Raw genomic sequence first — 17,202 nt, forward strand, 5'->3', positions numbered from 1 at the left:
GGTGATGCTGGAGGTCGGGGGGCTAAGGACTGGGTAGTCATATCTACTAAAACACAGATTCAGTTCATTTGCCCAGGCCTTTCATATTTCAACTATAGCTCAGGTTTGATGATAACACTAGGCTGCACTTTTTCTTTATGGCATGTTACAAATTTGAGCAGCACAGAGTTTCATAGTACTGTATGTGGGAGATTGATGGCAAAAGATTGGACAGATTCACATTTATTTACAGTTACTGTCGTTGTGATACTCAAAAGAAAGTGTTTTACAGCACTGCATAGCACAAAGGAAAAGATGCAACATTTGAAATGTTAACACAGGAAACGCCCCCTAGTTGTTAGTTGGGTGTTCTGCCAAGATTCGGGTGCCTTTGACCAGCCCTGGCCATTGTAAGGCCATGATTAACAATATAGCCCACAATTGTTGCCCCTATTTCATTGGGAACATGCTTATGTCATCAGCCTTTTCTCTCCCTTCCTATGTCTTGCCTCCCTACCCTTCCATCATGCAGCCCTACTCTTCTTCTTCTTGACACTTGTTCATTTTCTTGTCCATTGTCAGAAATGATAACACTGCTATGCTTGTCAATTGAAGGTTCATGAGATGCACCTCTGAGCTATTTTACAGTAGAGAACTGGTTCATCTTTGGTTGATCTAGCACTTCACACATTTCACTTCATTAGTGAAAGTCAAGATTGACCTGAGAGAAATTCAACAATTCAGGACACATTTACAAAAACAATGTAATAGAACTGTATAGAAATATCCCTGGCAGATACTGAACACAACTACAGCAGTTCATCCATTTTGCATGTTCTGACATCTGCTATGAACTAATGACTGGTTGTTTTGGGAGGTCAGGGTATTCAACATAGAACCATAGTCATTTGGATCAGCATGACATTAGCAACCAATAAAGCAGGAAGCAGACACTTGTACAGAATTATTATCATGAATGAAATTTTGTTAAGAACAATGAGACATTGTTTATATGATGTGCAAAAGTGACTGGATGATGGAGGTTGAACAAGGAGTTTTGAAAATTTCATTTCTGATCTGAGAAATGTACAAAAGCGACTGAGAAAAAGTGTAATAAAGGTGGCATAGTGTTACCTGAAAATATGTTACAGTTGCTATGTCCTGCCAGCAGCACAAAGAGCCAGTGATAGGCCTCTGCTGAGTGAGGCAGATGAAATTATAAAAAGCCATGCTGGCATCTTTATGCAAAGCAGAGCAGAGACCCTGTCAGAAGAAATCACAATGTGTGTGATGGCTGAAAACAGTTAAAAGGGTTTTTAAAAGTGCTGCGTGACTAATTAGCTCCATGCATATGTGAACTCCCACTGCAGGGCTGCCCCTACAGCAGGAGCCACCTCTGGTTCCCCTTCTCCCCATCTTCATCAGTCCCCAGGACATTCACACAGGCTGTCAAATCCCTGCTAACATCCTATCTGTGTCAGCATCACTTACAGTTGAGTGTGGCAGATGAATGCACCTTGGCTCTTGATATGGTTTTTCAATGGCCTTGATTGATGCTGCACTGCAAGGATGGCCCAAGGTTGCTGCATTTCAAGCCAACAGAGAGGCACTGATCACAGGCTGAGCTGACAAACAAGGCAGTGAATGGCACACACTTGTTGTTCAGCAGTGATATAGCTCAGCCCTGCAGTGTTTTCATGACTCACAGACTTCTCACTTACACATTACTCAGCTTTAACCTCTGTCTGCCACCTCTGCTCTCCCTAGGGCCTCTGCTACCTCAGCTATGAAATGAGATGACAAAGTTTTTCCTTTGTGGACAGGCCATCCCTATTTCAGCCTTAAAGGGATGGTGGTGTTTGTTTTTCTGTTTGTATTTGGTATACGTGTGTTCATATTTGCTAATAAAATCTGCTCTTACTCTTAGATTTGTGTGGATAAAAGAAAAGCACCCAGCATGTTTTTCTAACTGTGGCCTCTGATCGGTTTGAAAGGAAAACTATGGTTTACTGTCTGAACTGTAAGACTTCAATGATCACTTACCACTGTGCCTGAAAATAGGATTGTTATTTATGTTGTAGAACACTGGAAAACTTTCAAACTGTAATCCCTTTAGCTGCACTTTTTTTTCTCTTTTACAGTGGGTCAAATAACTGCATGCAGCGGTGGAAGAAGTATTCAGACCATTTCTTTAAGTAAAAGTAGCAATACCACAGTGTAGAAAACATTCAGTTACAAGTGAAAGTCTTGTATTCAAAATGTTACTTCAGTAAAAGCACAAAAATATTAGCAGAAAATATACTTAAATTACCAAGAGTAAAAGTAGTCATTATGCAGAATGGCACAGCATATATTGATGTACATCGTATTATTTGAATATAATTACTGATGTATTACTGTGTACATCACATTTAATGTTTCAGCTGGTAAAGGTAGAGCTAATTTTAAACTACTTTACTGCTGGGTAGCTAGGATCAATAAAATCTGGTGATTATACTGTTGTTTTATTAACCTCTTTCTGAAAAGTAAGTAGTAACTACAGTTAGCAAATGAATGTAGTGAATACAAAGTACAAATGTTGTTAAGTTGAAGTATGAAGTAGCAGAAAATGAAAATACTCAAAGTACAGAGACCTCAAAATTGTACTTAAGTACAGTACTTGAGTAAATGTACAGTACTTAGTTACTTTCCACCTCTTACTAGTGGAGTTGCTAGTAGGGATAAACACACAGATCACTTACAGTAGCTGTAGCCACAGACTGACTGTCTCAGCTGCTGTTATCTGGATTGCCAAGGCATTTGGTACCAGATTTCTAGTGATGCCTGGTTCCTCAGCCCAAGTCTGGCCTATTTACCTCACATCTGGGCTGATGCTGGCTGTGGTGTGTGCACCAAAAATGGTAGCATCAGACAGTCACTTTGTATGTGGGCTGGACTCTGGTTGAGGAACTGTGCATATGCTGAGTCAAGAGAAAAAAATATGTTCTCTACATATTTGCCAGAATAATTTTAATCTGAGGTTGTTGCTTCAGGTTTTGAGTAAATTATCTTTTAAAACAAACAAACAAACAATTGGATTGTGCTTTGAAATTTGACATAAATGCCCCCACAGGGTGAACTGTAATAGATTTTTAGAGCCTTGCAGAACTGTTATGATTGCTGTAGGCTGTTAGTCTAATGTTAAAATGTTTAGTATTTTATCAACTGTATCAGTATGTCATATGTCAAGCTGATGTATCAGAGATGTTTTAAGTTACTGCTAATGCAAACCAGCACCTATTTTTACAGCAAATCTTTTCATTTTTGCAATGCAAGACTGGAACACAACAGAAGAACACAAGAAGCCATAGTGATACTTGTATTGATTTGAAGAGAACTTTATGACCTGTGTTATTAAAACATGCTTGTTGTTGCAGGTGTTACCAAATCAGATAGGATTTAAATCTTAATGATTACAGTTTTAAATAATAGCAATTATATTATATTAATGACACCACTATTCATCTTTATCTTATTCAGCTTGTAACAAGCATGGAAAACCAAAGACCTGAGCCTCCATGGTTGCAAAGTTATTAGATTTATTTGGCCGACAATTGTGGTGTCATGATTCTGTCCCGCTGGCCTCCGGTTTCCGGCTTTTATTCCCACCCTGTGGGAAGCTGCCAGATTGTTCTTTGCTTTGCCTAGACTCTCCAGCCCTTTTTTTCTAGTACCTGCCAATCTGAGATCGAAACCCTGCCTGTATTTTACCCACCAACGATTTTGCCTTGTCCTTGTTGAACTGCTATTCTGATATTGAGACCCTGCCTGTACTACCAACCAGAGATTCTGCCTTGCCCTCCCTCCCTGATCCCTCGATACTGTTTACCATTCCAGTCTGACTCTGTTTCTCCCGCACCTGAGAGCCCTGAAGCGGACAATAAACTCTGTTCTACTACCTCAGACTACTGGCTCTTTAATTGGATTCACACCTCCACATTCACGGGAGCTTCACGTACCACCTCGGGACACGTGGACATAACACTGACTGTTTCCCAAGTTCAGTCTATTTCATAGGAAGTTAATGTATTGGGGAAAAAAAAGTTTGGAAAATATGTGGAAAAATTATTTGTTGAAAATGCAGTGTTTTTTTGACTTCAGCACTCAAAATATTAATCACAAATGTTAGAAAAAGATGTAAACTACACTGGCCATAACCAGGCCTCTTTAAAATGAAAAGCTGCTTCTGCAAACAACAGTCAAGCACACCTTGGATCATTTTGCTCATCTGTGTGGGTAGTAACATTTACAGTGACATGCTTATCATACTTCACAAGCAACACAGCATGTGTGGAAGTTCAATGGTTCAAAGGAGGCCCTGACTGTTCATGAACTTGTCTGGATATCTCTATCCAGGCTTCTTCCGGATATCTGGATAATGTTTTCAGTTGATAAGTGAGTGTTTGGAAGGATGCCCATGGTTGTAGCTTCTTTTGTTTGTACATGGTGAGGAGAGGCTCCAGTGATCAGTGTGGGGAACAGCAAGTCAGAGTAAAAGAAGGAAATCAAATGAAGTGTAGACACAGAGCAAGCTGCTGCAGGGATCGCTGGGATCTGACTGAAGACAAGACAGGCAGGCCAGAGAGACACTGTCTGTCTGCCAGTCTGTACATAAAGCCAGACACCAGCAGCCCTCTGCTTCTTTCAGAGTGGTAAGAATCAGAGGAGAACTGGGAGCAGGACACAGCCATCTCCTTTGGAGGTGGGATGGGTGGAGTTGAACAAGTCAGCAGCTGTTAGAGGCACACAGCTGCTCTGGAGACCTCTCTGCTAGCAGGTGTTTGTACCTGATACAGGATTCTCCCAGAGGACAAGATTCAAGATTTTTATTTGCCATTTATGCATAAACAGACAGTCTAGGCATATAGGAATTCTTGTGCAGCTCTCACTTGGAGTCAAAAGCCAGAAAGAACACTTAGTCTTAAAAGAAAAAAAGTTACATAAAGGCAACAAAGCATTAAAACCACAATACACAAAAATAGAGTAATAGTATTGGTGTTTCAGGGTATGGAATAAAGCCAGAGCCATCATGTTGTCCACTGATCTGTTGGGGCGGTAGGCAAACTGGAGGGGGTCTACAGTGTCCGGGACAATGTGGTTAACGTGTGTGAGGACCAGTTTCTCTAAGCACTTCATGGCGACTGATGTGATCGCCACTGGCCTGAAGTCATTCACAGTGGATGTGTCTGATGTCTTAGGGACCGGTATGATAATGGATTTTTTTGAAAATGCGAGGAACTACTGCTTGGATTAAAGACAGGTTGAAGATGTATATATACACACTAGCTAGTTGATCCCCCATAGGCTCTCAACACTCTCGGGGGGTACATCGTCTGGTCCCGCCGCCTTATGGGCATTGTGTCGACATAGTACATTAGCTCTGGGTGAGAGTCCAACGTGCTCGGGTCAAAAGCTCTGAAAAGACTGCGCTCTCTTAGCAGTAACAAAGTCACCTGGTCATAAATAAAGTTTGCAGCCTTAACTGTTGCTTTAACATGGCACAAATAAGCAAAAAAGAGACAAAAGAGAAACAACCTGACTCCGAGTGAACTGCGACGTCACACACCAGGAAGCGCCGACAAGAGCACAGAAACACACACACACACACACACACACACACACACACACACACACAGTGAAACAAACACACCCTCTCTCCTCACCTCCCTTTTCACCATAACACATGCCCTCTGCTAATAAATCCCATTAGTGCACTTAACTCTAAAGGTAAAATTAGGCCTTGACACTTAATCTTGTTAGTTTTCACCATGTCCTGTGATTATGTCAGTCTCAGACACCAAATTTTCAGAGCTGCACCTCACAACTAGGAAAAACACACTCTGTGGTGATGTCCCACATCACCAGAGTAAAATTGTAACCATCACTCACCTTATATGATTATCTACTGTAACAAAGTACAATAAATAAATGAACATTTCCTAACAGAATCCTTCTAACTGTTTACTTCTGTATAATTTTGTTTGTCATTACTGTTTTTCATATTTTGGGTGGAACCTGTATCCCGTGGAGATTACATCCTAGTTATGGCTACAACATTCACTCTATGACAAATGGCTAATTATTCACATTGTTATTCTTCCACACCAGACAATAAAGTCAGTCTTAACATTTGATTGTGTGAGCAATTACAGTTGCCACGGAGCTAGAAAAGTGTTTACATGGCCCTCAAAACAGGCTACAACTTAATCATGCATGCACATGTGTGCGCATCACAGGTGCACTCCAGTGCTTCAACAAATAGCACTCACCTCTGTCTGTGAGCTCTGTGTAAAAGGAACTATAATGTGACCATTCATACACCCTTTCTTCTTGAAATCCTTATTTGTATCTTCTGTCTCAAGATTTGTAGACATGCACTGTAAAAACATATTCATTGGCTTTCAAAAAAAAAATCAAAGTTCATCTGTTACCTAAACAAAAGTGCATGTGTCCTGATAATTTCAAATCTTAATCTGTGGTTCATTGCAAAGAAAGTTCTGTTAACTTGTGTTCTTTAGTTGGAGAAACATATTCCATTACAATAACTTGCTTAAAAGTCTATTAGAAACTCAGAACAGTTGAAAAACAAAAGCAGGACGGTCTGTGTCAGCGCAGGAGGTACTCAGAAGTATGGGTTATATCGATAAATGCAGAAAAATTGTTCCACCTGATCTGTTTATGTTGTAGGAGTTTCTGATAATGCAAATAAAGTTATCAAATTGTGCCACCTGGTTTATGTGGGTCAGATTAAAGTCTTCTTTCTGATCACAGTGAAATTCAAAATCATAATGAAGAAAGGTCTGCATGTCAGACACTTCCTGCACTTGTATTAAGCATTTGAGTCTTACGGGTCATATTGAAGACTATGAGCCTAGGTGGTAATAGCTGCTGGCAGTGCAGCAAAACGTGCATAATAGACAAACACTTATCATAATTACTTACATAATTACTTCCAGCTCATACATACATCCAACAGTCCATCATTTTCCAAATGAAACTCTAATTTGCAGCCACATTTGATATTACATATTCCCCTCTCAAAACTGGATCTCACAGCACACCTCAACATTGGATCAAACCACATTCCTGAGTTGTCACAAATAAATAAATAAAGGTAACAAAGTGGGTGAGCATTTTCTGTAATAGCACTGCAGCACTTTTCAGATGTGTGAGTGTGGCTTAATCACTTGTAAGACTTGACTGAGTGTGTGTTAATAAACATTAGGCTGCCTGTCTTCCCCTGGTGATGAGTGGTTTATGTGCTTTGCTCTCTGCAGGCTGAAGATGCAGTCCTGAAGATTGATGGAGGGCCATGCTATTCAAACAGCAGGCACTGCTGAGACAGAAGCTCCTTGTTCTGGGCAGCCTTGCTATCGGAAGTGTCCTTTATCTTGTGGCCAGGGTTGGGACCTTGGATAGGTGAGCCATCACTGTGAGATTCTGAGAAATATTGCATGTGTATTTAAAATAATCAAGTTGTGTTCTGGCCTCTTTTTTAAAATTCACGTGCAGTATAAATTATTATATAACACAGTTTAGGTGAACACTGAATCAGCATCTTCCACTTCATGAAGTTGTTTAAATGGATGACTTCATACAAGAACATGGCAGTTCTTAGGACAAAAAACTGTTTACAGTTTTAGCAGCCATCAATGTAAAGGTATTTTTGCCCAAAGCTAAGTCTGTCAGGTACCTATGAGATTAGATATGTCAGCACTACCAAATGAGGTGGAATTTGCACTGTATATTCCATGAGAAAACCCTTCCTGAGATATCCAAATTATAGTAAGAATTTTCTCAATTTTTTTCACTTGCTTAAAAAACACACCTTTCAGAGTTAAAAAATAGACAAATTTTACTTGATATGATTAACATGTTTTTTCAGTGTGCATACCAAATGAAAAATATGACATTTTTGTTCATAAAATTATAAATATCTCATGTTAAAATGCTATTTTCTTGGTAGGAACTATAAAACTCATCATGGCTAAATTAGCAAAAAGCAGGGTACTAACTATGGAACTCGAGGGTTGTTTTAACTTGAGTTAAAACAATTTCCAAGGCAAGCCATGTGTGCTTAGTACTTTCTGAGTGGGTAGCATACATCTAGCCTCAATTAAAAACAAATCTTGCACTCTAGTATTTTAACCAAGCCAAACATTTGTTTATATATGAAATTAAGAATTCTTGTCATAAATCATTTATTCTATATATTTTTATTTCTCTCCTATTTTTTATTTATTTATTTTTGCTTTCAGGCTACAGCCCATTTGCCCCCTTGAGAGCAGACTGACACACCCTGAGCCAGAACAAATCCCTCTCCGCAGCCTGCAATTTAAGCGTGGCCTGCTTCATGAACTACGTAAGGGCAATGCCACCAAAGAGCAAATCACCCTGCACAACCTTGTCCAACAGCTGCCTAGGGCCATCATCATTGGGGTGCGCAAGGGGGGCACTCGTGCCCTATTGGAGATGCTCAACCTGCATCCAGCAGTGGTCAAGGCTTCACAGGAGATTCACTTCTTTGACAATGACCAAAACTATGCCCGAGGAATCGACTGGTACAGACGGAAAATGCCCTTCTCCTTCCCTCATCAGATCACCATTGAGAAGAGCCCTGCCTATTTCATCACCGAGGAGGTTCCTGAACGCATCTTCAAGATGAATTCCTCCATCAAGCTGCTGATCATCGTCCGTGAGCCCACTACCAGAGCTGTATCTGACTACACACAAGTGCTGGAGGGCAAGGAGCGGAAAAACAAAACCTACCACAAGTTTGAGAAGCTGGCTATTGATACTAACACCTGTGAGGTGAACACAAAGTACAAAGCTGTTCGGACCAGCATCTACACCAAACATTTGGAGCGCTGGCTGAAGTACTTTCCTGTAGAGCAGTTCCACATTGTGGATGGGGACCGCCTCATCACAGACCCGCTGCCAGAGCTGCAACTTGTTGAGCGCTTCCTCAACCTCCCCTCAAGGATCAGCCAATATAACCTGTACTTCAATGTCACCAGGGGATTTTACTGCCTGCGATTTAACATTGTCTTTAATAAGTGCCTGGCAGGCAGCAAGGGTCGCATTCATCCAGAGGTTGACCCATCAGTGGTGGCTAAACTGCAGAGGTTCTTCCACCCCTTCAATCAGAAGTTTTCCCAGATCACTGGTAGAACATTCAACTGGCCATGAGGAGCTTTGAACATCTCCAGTGAGATACCTTGGTTTTGTGGATTTTAAAAGCTTGGAGATCTCTGAAGATAATAACAGCACTTTGATTGAATTTTGATACTAAAAGGACAGTGTGACCAAATATAAAAAGAACTTGATTTAAGTTTGTTTTTATGTGTGAAATAAAACAAAACAGTTTGACTGTTTTGACTAAAAGATTCTGTAGTTAATTCACCTGTCTGTCAATGTTCCCAGTGAAGGAAAATAACAGTACTGAACTGTGCAATTAACTAAAGAGATTATTTTTCTTATTTTGCTTTTTTAAAAGACTATCACTAAGACTAACACTGATATTCATACTGTTAAGATAAGCTTTAAGTGTGATGCTTTATTCATGATAAAACACCTTAAAACATGACAAAATGACATCTGATAAACAACAAAATTGTTCATTTGTCTTCCTTCATATTGTTTATTTGACCAAAACTGCATGGGCAATCAAGATGCTAAATAACATTGTAGGATCTCATATTAGGTGTGTTCTGTTGTTGGTTCATATTGTTTTTCACTTCATCTTATATTTAGTTCATGCTGTGATCAGTCCAGTAGAAGGTGACCTAATTCCCAACCCAGCATTAGCCAACATTATCCAGAGAAGGCTTATCACAATAGAATCTGGTGTTTCAAGCTTGATTCAAAACCTGCAAAGCATTTAAGACTTGAGCTTGTGTTTTATTGTGAGTACATTGTATCTTCCCTCTTTCAGTAGTTTGCAAAACACCTGGCAATAAGCCATTGTGGAAAAAAAGTTGTCCAACAGCTTATTCTATGATAATTAGCAAAATATGTCTGTTTCTGTGCAAATATTCATGCTGTATCATAAGTGTGTTGTTTAAAAGGTTAAATTAAAAGAACTTGTAGATTGTCCACTACTTTACTGTGTACCATTGTTTATCCTTTGCTAATGAAAGGAATAGGTTTTGGGAAACAGATGAGGAAACTGATACAACCCTTATGTCTGTGCGCTACGTATGTAGCTGGAGTCTGGAGGTGATTAGCCTAGCTGCCAGGCTAGCTGTGCTGTTTCCTACTTCCAGACTGATGCAAAGCTAGATTACTACTGACTCTATGTTTGCACTTTACACAGAGCGGTACCATCTCATCTAACTCTCAAAAGATCAAATTTTGCTTTTAAGTTGTGAAAGTGGGATTTCATTCATCACAAGTACAAGAACAAGTCAAGGAATCATATTTTAGAGGTTGTGGAAAAAAGTTAATCAGGATTTTCTTTGTAAAATGATTCAGTCAAGTTTCACTATGTGGAAGCGTTGGGTAACTTCAAAGAACCACGCAAAGTGTACTACCATTTACACTGCACCAACACAGTCACAACAGTACCATTGAAAACAGAATCTGAACAGTACTGGAAAAGCATATGGAAGGGAAGGAAGACACATAACACCAGTGCCCAGTGGCTGCAGGACCTGAGAGCCGACCACGGGAATCTCCCAGAACAGGAACCAGTCACCATCACTGTAGCAGACATCTAACAGTGAATCAAGAACCTGAAGAGCTGGACATCGCCCGGTCCAGACATGTTCCACACCTACTGGCTAAAGAACAGCAGTACATGAACGCCTAGCAGCACAGATAGACTAGCTGCTAGCAGCAGGCTCCCACCCAGACTGGCTAACACAAGGAAGGACAGTGCTGATCATGAAAGACCCCCACTAGGGAACACCACCATCCAACTACTGACCAATAACCTGCCTCTTCACAACGTGGAAGGTCCTGTGAGGCATCGTAGCTGCCAAGCTACAGGTCCACATGTACATGACCACAGCTCAGAAGGCCATTGGGAACAACACCAGAGGCTCAAAACACCGGTTGCTGATAGATAGAGCCGTCACCAACAATTCAAGGTCCAGACAGACCAACCTGTATAAAGCCTGGACTGACTACAGGACAGCCTATGACTCAATGCTGTACACAAGGATCTTGGAATGCTTGGCATACAAAGTCAACAGGATACTAAGGACCTTCATCATTAACTCAATGGGACTGTGGAGAACAGCCCTGGAAGTCAGCTCTGGACCAGTTGCACAAGTGACCATCAAGTGTGGCATATACCAAGGTGATGCACTATGCCCACTGCTGTTCTGCATAGGTCTGACCCCACTCAATCAGCTCATCACAAGGAGTGGGTACAAATACAAGTGCAAGAGTGGAGCTACCATCAGGGAGCTACCTCTGCTAGAGCTACCTCTACATGGATAACCTCAAGCTGTATGCCAAGAACAAATGAGACATTGACTCACTGATCCACCTGACACGGGTCTTCAGTGAGGACATCAATTGTGCAAAACTGTAAGTACCAGATCAATCAAAGCAAAGGTCTACCAAACTAGAGAGGACCCCAGGTGCAGACAGTGCAAGGAGGCCTCAGAGACAGTCCAGCACATTGTGGCAGGATATAAAATGCAGGCAGGAACAGCATCAGGAACAAACCACTTCTGCTTCATTCAGATTGAATCAGCTAACTTGTTTGGTTCGATAGGCCGAGATTTGAAACATTGATGAGATACAGATGTATTTAAGATGGATGAAACAGTGCTCTGTCCTACCTCTTGTCAACACATTTTGGATTGCCTTGCTATGGAGCCATCAAGGAAACAATCACAAGTGTGGGAACATTTTGAACTGGTGCCACCGAATAAGGTAAATTATATTTCCAAGATGTAAGCCTTATTGTCAAGTCTGTTATTCATACAATGGATGTTCAAGTTTACAGGAAGAATAAATCACACACAGATCTCATTGTGATTTCATAGGTGCAGTGTTTGCACTGTCCTCAGCAGCTGACAGGGAGGCGACAGTGGTGCGGAGGGGAGGTGACAGTGTGGTGGGTAGAGCAGTCGTTTCCCAACCGGAAGGTTGAAGGTTTGAATCTCGGTGCCTCACGTCCACATGTTGAAGTGTCCTTGGGCAAGACACTGAAATCGTCTAAAATCATCCACTGTGGAGACACTATTATTTTTAAATAAAAATGCCTGAGTCACACAAGCACACTCAGTGTACACCAAGCACAATCAGAACACATAATATATTATATTATATTGTCAGAACATTAATTACATGCACAGCCTCATTGAACCCTGTAAATATTTGCTCTGTCCAGTGTGTAATTTGGGATCAATAATTATAAATCCATTTCATATTCTTAAGAGTTCTTGGGGAAGGAGGATTACTTAGGTAGTCAACATTTCATTTCAGATACTTTATAAGGCAAGGAAGAAAAACAGACACATGTAAAATGATGTTACATTTCAGCTTTGTTTAAGAAATTTCCACATTACAACAAAACTCAGTGCACACGCAAGGTGCTTCAGCATCACCTGTGCAAGGCCGCACAACAAGCACTGCACCAGCAGATGTCACCCACGTGCTCAATGAAAGAAGCTTCGAGTAGTGAACCAATTTTCGGTACAATGGTCCAAAGGGGTTCAAAGCTTAATGGGGCCCTCATATGGCCATCACTACATACACACATATACATCTTATTTGGCAGCGCCCCAGATGTTATTCTCCACAATCCCTTACCCACACGTACTGCAAAAACGAATCTACCCGATACATTTTGCAGCATTAGAAATCGGTCCATCATGCCTGGTGGCACTTTTTTAAAGTAACAGCACGCCCCGCCCAGGTGCAGTTGCGCCTCCCATTCAACAACTCTCCGCTCTGCCTATTCTTCTGTTAATGTTGTCCATCCTATTCTCTAGCTGTTAAAACCGATTCATACCAACGTTGTGATTAATTTTTCCAAACATGGCTTACACGACTGCAGGTGGGACTAAGAAGAAGGTCTGCTACTACTATGACGGTACGGGACATCTGGAGTGTCTGAATGGGAAGCCCAAATTGTGGCATCTGGCTGGCTAATGCTAGCCCCTTAGCTAGTCAGTCTGCTGCTGGTGAATGTATGTTGTTTAACATGGGCTAACGTTAGCTAACGAGCAAGCTCGCTGCTTGCGATACTGACCGTCGTGCTAACTAGTGTCACCCTGTGTGTTAACTTGTTTAAAACCATGTGGCAAACGTAATACCCCCTTTGCACCTCACTTAGAACGAGAATGCAAAAACATTAACATAAAATAAGGTTTAATTAATGTGGAAAACGTAATTAGGTTGACGCGAACGTGCTTAAGTGTCTTAGCAATCATTATCGTTGCCACAGTAGACCAGGCTTGTGCGCCATGTTGTTTCAGCGTATCTGGATGAATAAATAAAATGAATCGAAACTTTACATCCATTGGGTCAAAGTTAATATTTTAAGCCATTGAGCGACAAGTGCATCCATTTCAAGCACAATGTGATCAGGTTAAATTGATAGGCTCCGTATAATGCTGCCCATTGCGCTGAGCAGATGAGCACGATTTCACATTAGTTAGATGAAGCCGCCCTGATCCATTAAATGCACCAGTGTCCTCCCTCAGAGACGCGGCTAACATTTAAAATCCCCAATACAGGTAAGCGAGGGCATAATTAGCCATAGTTACTGCTCCTCTGGCTTTCCTATTACCGTGATTTGCAGTGCCAAAAAGCGTCCCTTGGTGGCGTAACCTGGCTGTTGTTAGCTTCTGGATAGAGTTGTTTTATACACTAACAGTGACAAACCTGCCATTTGGCAATATACACATTCACTTTTTATGCGAAGGCTTAAATTTCATTAATTTGATAAGACTAATAGTCAAAAGCTCCTTTTTAGTGTTGCTGCACCAGTTTGCCACCAGGCATATCAACTCCATTTAAAAGCTTAAAGGATAAGGCTGGCAATATTTTACATTTTGCCTAAACAAATTCCTTGAAACAACAGTGAACTGTGCAGTCAGTTGACTGGCTACACAGATGGTAAAGGCAATTCAGAAATCCTAACTAGAACATTAAATGTGTATCAGTTATTATTTACAGCATAAACAAACGTTTTTGTAACTTTTCTGTAATAGAAAATAAATTGTAATAATTTTATAATACTATCTCTCTTTCACACATCTCGAAATAAAAACATTCTCCATGGCACAAGATAAACTTTTTTTTAGATGGACCTCTAACTAAAAATTAAGTGCAGTATTTGTATTTCTCCAAATATAAACAGGTGCAATACGTCATAGAATCAGAAGAATGTCTTTTACATCAGTCCTACTGAGCACACAATGCATTTTAAAGTGAGTGTAGTTTTTATTTGCTGTGTGTTTACCATGGGTTGGACACACTGTGCACAGGCGTGTATTTCATGTGTAGACAGCAGTTCCCTCATTGTGTTCCATTTGGGCTCTGGGCTGTAGTTCTCCCCTCTCCAGGGTGTTTCTGTAGGCTCCTGTGGCTTTTTGTTACTAAGTGCTTCCAATGAGTGAACACATTTCCAATATATACATGTGTAAGCGCTGCATGAGGTGCACATGAAATGCTACGCGCTGCACACACTATGCTTTCAGTCTGTGCCAATTTGTGCGTGACGTGAACCATTGTGCATGTAAATTTGACAAGTACAGAATCTGATATCTGAGACTGATTGGGTGGACGCTGGTCATGGCCTGTCAAGCTGAAAACTGACCAATTCTGCATTTTTAATTACCATTTGTGAATTTAGATTTCTGTTGTGTTTATGTTTGCAGGTGACATAGGAAATTATTACTATGGACAGGGGCATCCCATGAAACCACATCGTATCCGGATGACTCACAATCTGCTTCTGAACTATGGACTATATAGGAAAATGGAAATCTATGTATGTTTCTAACCACCCCGTTTTAACGCTGTACTGTTGTGACTGTATGTGAGAAGTTAATCAAACACAAACATAGTTGTGGTCTTTTTATTTCTCTCTCTTAGTTTTCATCCAACTGCTTTGCTTTGGGTTTCAGAGACCACACAAAGCCACAGCAGAGGAGATGACTAAATATCACAGTGACGACTACATCAAGTTCCTCCGAAACATACGGCCAGACAACATGTCTGAATTCAGCAAGCAGATGCAACGCTGTAAGTAGTGTGTTGGCCCCTTGGAGTTTAGACAGTTTAAAATTGGCTGGACAAACAGACTGAAGAGAATTACCAGCTTGATGTATTTTATACACTGCAGTCTGCTTTAAGATGAAGTCAGTGTAAAGATACTGACCAGCAGAACTACATTTTATTATTTTAACATCGGTAGCTATGATCATGGCTGATAGTTTGTTCCTCCCAACACACTTGTGAGTAAATCTAAATCACAAAGCACTGCTCTTTAAGGTTGTAGTAGCTCTCTGTTTTAGTCTGAAAAGCCACAGAAAACTGTGTGATAAAGTCATCTTTTATAAGACAGCACTCACACTGCACTCTTGCTTCTGTTTGATTGCTGTGTTCATTGTAGTGATTTAATGGTTTCTCACCATGTGTCTTGCAGTCAATGTTGGAGAGGACTGTCCTGTGTTCGATGGGTTGTTTGAGTTCTGCCAGCTCTCGGCTGGTGGCTCTGCTGGTAAGTCAGAAGAACATGGATGAGAATAATAGCACATTTAGAGATTTACTTCCTTGGGGGGTGGTTAACCGGAAGCTTGGTGGTTTGATTCCCTGCCTCTCCAGTCCACGTGTCGAAGTGTCCTTGAACAAGATGCTGAACCCCTAGTTGATATCACTGGTGTGTGAGTGCTTGGGAGTGTGAATGGGCAAAGCCAAAGCCCTTTGAATGTGCTGCAATGCATAGAAAAGGGCTATAAATGTATAAGACCATTTACCATCTAATAGTGATACTCACTAGGGCTATCGCGATAACTGCAGTATTGTAATACTGACAAGCCAACCACATTGTGAAGAGCCCTCTATGCATGTGTCGTCACCGGCATTAGAAAAAGACTCTTGGATATACCTCCTCTGCTTCCTTACCTACGAGAGCTCGAGCAGAAACCAAACTTGCACACTACCTACAAGAGGCGACTCAGAGAGAGTTTTAGTGCTGTTGGGAACATTGTTACCCTTCTCCAATCCTCTCTGAAACCACACAAGTTTAACATGTTACTTTCCTAGCACATAACAAGGGCATGGAAACTCAGGTCTAAATATAGACATTATTCTTTACGCTAAAGGAAATTGTTTTATTTTCCTCCCTTTTATATAACTTTTCTATTGAATTTGTTTTCATTAAGACTGCTGCCCTTATTTATATAGTACTGTAATCAGGATAAAATATGTAAACAACAGAAATTGGTGATAATATCATGTATTGCAGTGTACAGCCACCCTAAATTATTGCAGGGGAAATTCCTTCACTGTGACAGCCCTACTACTTGTACAGAATACATTTTAGTAGAGCTGTAACGACACCAAAAATGCACAATATATTTGTCATGATATAAAAAAAATGAAGGATGAAAACATACCTTTTACTAAATGATAAATCAGCATTTGCTGCATAATCTCAGATCTCAAATCTGACTTTATTGGCCAGGTGTGTCGGATACATGTGGAATTTGACTCTGGTACATCAGCTCTTAATGTGTATATACATATCCCCATGCAAGGGGCAAGTAAACAGTAAACCAGCATAAGGCTGTGTAATATACAGTGGGGCAAATAAGTATTTGATACACTGCTGATTTTTCAAGTTTTCCCACTTGCAAAGAATGGACAGATCTGTAATTTTCATCGTAGGTACACCTCAACTGTGAGAGACAGAATCTACAAAAAAATTCCAGAAAATCAGCGTGCACTGCAGGATTTTAAGCCATGACGGTGTAGTGTGTTACTAATGGTAACCGTTGAGACTGCGGTCCCAGCTCTCATCAGGTCATTGACCAGGTCCTCCCGTGTAGTTCTAGGCTGATCCCTCACCTTTCTCAGGATCATTGATACTCCACGAGGCGAGATCTTGCATGGAGCCCCAGTCCGAGGGAGATTGACAGATTCTTCCATTTTCTAATAATTGTGCCAACAGTTGTTGCCTTTTCACCAAGCTGTTTGCCTATTGTCCTTTAGCAC

General features: G+C 40.8%; 2 protein-coding genes across 4 annotated transcripts in view; both read left to right on the forward strand.

Moving 5' to 3' along the window:
• The window catches only part of LOC109966559 (heparan sulfate glucosamine 3-O-sulfotransferase 5), a 105,979-nt gene extending 95,873 nt beyond the window's left edge, over positions 1 to 10,106 (forward strand). For both annotated transcript variants that reach the window (XM_020611474.1, XM_020611473.1), the window contains exons 3-4: positions 7,296 to 7,437; positions 8,277 to 10,106. In XM_020611474.1, the coding sequence (XP_020467130.1) occupies positions 7,331 to 7,437; positions 8,277 to 9,207 (1,038 nt within the window). In that variant the 5' untranslated portion in view covers positions 7,296 to 7,330 and the 3' untranslated portion in view covers positions 9,208 to 10,106. The remainder of the gene's footprint in view (positions 1 to 7,295; positions 7,438 to 8,276) is intronic.
• Positions 10,107 to 12,868: 2,762 nt separating this feature from the next.
• Positions 12,869 to 17,202, forward strand: part of LOC109966570 (histone deacetylase 2) — an 18,471-nt gene continuing 14,137 nt past the window's right edge. Inside the window, exons 1-4 of one of the 2 annotated variants that reach the window (XM_020611494.1) lie at positions 12,869 to 13,069; positions 14,862 to 14,974; positions 15,111 to 15,228; positions 15,632 to 15,706. In XM_020611494.1, coding sequence (XP_020467150.1) covers positions 13,015 to 13,069; positions 14,862 to 14,974; positions 15,111 to 15,228; positions 15,632 to 15,706 — 361 coding nt within the window. In that variant the 5' untranslated portion in view covers positions 12,869 to 13,014. The remainder of the gene's footprint in view (positions 13,070 to 14,861; positions 14,975 to 15,110; positions 15,229 to 15,631; positions 15,707 to 17,202) is intronic. The other variant, XM_020611497.1, reaches the window with a different exon arrangement.

The sequence above is a fragment of the Monopterus albus genome, unplaced genomic scaffold (genome assembly GCF_001952655.1).
Source record: "Monopterus albus unplaced genomic scaffold, M_albus_1.0 scaffold114.1, whole genome shotgun sequence".
NCBI lineage: Eukaryota > Metazoa > Chordata > Actinopteri > Synbranchiformes > Synbranchidae > Monopterus > Monopterus albus.